The sequence below is a fragment of the Gavialis gangeticus genome, unplaced genomic scaffold (genome assembly GCF_001723915.1).
Source record: "Gavialis gangeticus isolate Ggan-Ray unplaced genomic scaffold, GavGan_comp1, whole genome shotgun sequence".
In the NCBI taxonomy this organism is placed as follows: domain Eukaryota; kingdom Metazoa; phylum Chordata; order Crocodylia; family Gavialidae; genus Gavialis; species Gavialis gangeticus.
Genome location: NW_017729014.1, coordinates 19,177,836 through 19,179,603, shown reverse-complemented (window position 1 = coordinate 19,179,603; position 1,768 = coordinate 19,177,836). Strand labels below are relative to the sequence as shown.

Below are 1,768 nucleotides of genomic sequence, written 5' to 3'. Positions count from 1 at the left end.
AACAAAACCAGCACTTGGGTATAAGTCTTAAGGAAAAGCTTTACTCCTTTTTTTCCCCTCACATATAAAAATATTAAATACAAATATACAGATAAGAACATTTAGCAATACTGTATTGTTGTTATTTGTTACCCCTGCCTGAAGTACAAAACTTTAGCCAGGGGTTTGAAATTTACTACAGGAGCAATGGTTCCCAAAGTTTCTATATGCTTATGACTGCCCAACATTTTCCATTTGGACATCTGCAGCTAATACCAGTCCACTGCATATGCCAGTCCTTTCAGGCAATAGAAATGATGTGGCTCTCTTTCTTGTGGCACAAAGAGAGTGAATCTCCGTTGCAGCTGCAGCTGAAGCTAGGGTTACAGCAAAGTATCAAACACATGATCAGCCCAAAAGTAAGTGCAAAGCAGAGGACCCATTTCACCAGTCCAGCATACATAAAGGGAAGAACGATTATAATAAGGATCACCACAAGCAGCAAAAGCAGCACAAGTCTCTGGATAGCCAGTCTGTTGCTACTAGCAATATGGTCATCAGTATGGAGAGTGGCATGGCTAGACTGGGTCCCACTGGTGTTGTCCAACTCTTTGGGAGAGAGCTGCATCTCAGTGTTCGTATCAGGGCTCTCCAAATGACTTAGAATGTCTTCTTTATCATGCAGGGTGCAGATAAGCCCTCCAAATACCACAGTGACTTTTCGGCACAGAGGGCAAGTAATTATCCAGGTGCTGTCCTCGCTTCTAACAATGAGCTTGAGGCATACGGCACAGAAGGCATGCTGGCAAGCCAGGAGCTTGGGTACCCGGTAAATATTGTACCTATTGCAGCAGATTAGACAGTCCATGTCTGCAATCGATGCTTTGGATGAACGACGATAGTCTGCATTTGACACTAAGAGTTCAGAGGTGTCCAAAGTATCCATTGCTGTGGCTGGAGGTTTAACAGAGGATGGACAGTCCATTTCTGCTTCTGGTGATTCAGTGGCATGTGGACTGTCTAGTTTTGTGTCTGATGGTGAAAAGGACCTTAGTCCTTCCATTTCAGCAGCATGTTCTTCAGTGGGCGCCAGTCTGCCCACTTCTGCAAGCGTGGGTCCAAGAGAGTTTGATTCAGTTTCAAAGTGTAGCTTGTCAGTTGGTCCCTCCATGGAGAGAGATCTTGATGCGATTTTGCTTTGCTCAGTTAAAGAGTTTGCTGATTCTCCGGCTCCTTTTATACGGTGCTTTATTCCTGTTACAGATGTGATTGCTTGGTGACAGTTGGCTTAAGCATATTGTACTCTGTGACAGTAATGACGTTTTTCAGAGACAAGTTACTGATTAACACAGATCTTTAACAACTAAGATAGTTTATAATGCTTGATAACATCAGTGAGCAATCCACCCCAGAAGCAACTCTTATGGCCTTAGCAAATTGAAACTACAAGTCCAGCTCTGGTAGTCAGACTGGGATAATAGCACTATCATTATCACAACGTTAGCACATAGTTTGAGGACAGCTTCAGCTAATCCCCAAATATGACTGTGCTGGAACAAGACAGAGATGAAGGATTTTTGTGTTGACTGATGGCATTGTTAGTGACAACAGACATGGAGGTTTTGAGGACAAAGCCTGAGATTGGAAGTCAAGAGAATTAGGTGCTAATTCCACCTCTTACAGTGACAGGCTGTGTGGCCATAGTATGTTGCTTGGCTTCTCTATACCTTAGTTTCTCCATCTGCAAAATCGAGGTAAAGACCACCTATTAAACATACCTCTCTAAAGG

The 1,768-nt window shown here is 43.2% G+C and overlaps 1 protein-coding gene across 1 annotated transcript; it reads right to left on the bottom strand.

Annotated features, from left to right (window-relative positions):
* Positions 1-280: 280 nt before the first annotated feature.
* Positions 281-1,150, bottom strand: RNF186 (ring finger protein 186). Its single transcript, XM_019511569.1, has one exon. The coding sequence runs from the start codon at positions 1,148-1,150 to the stop codon at positions 281-283; it is 870 nt and encodes a 289-aa protein (XP_019367114.1).
* Between the last annotated feature and the right edge of the window lie 618 nt (positions 1,151-1,768).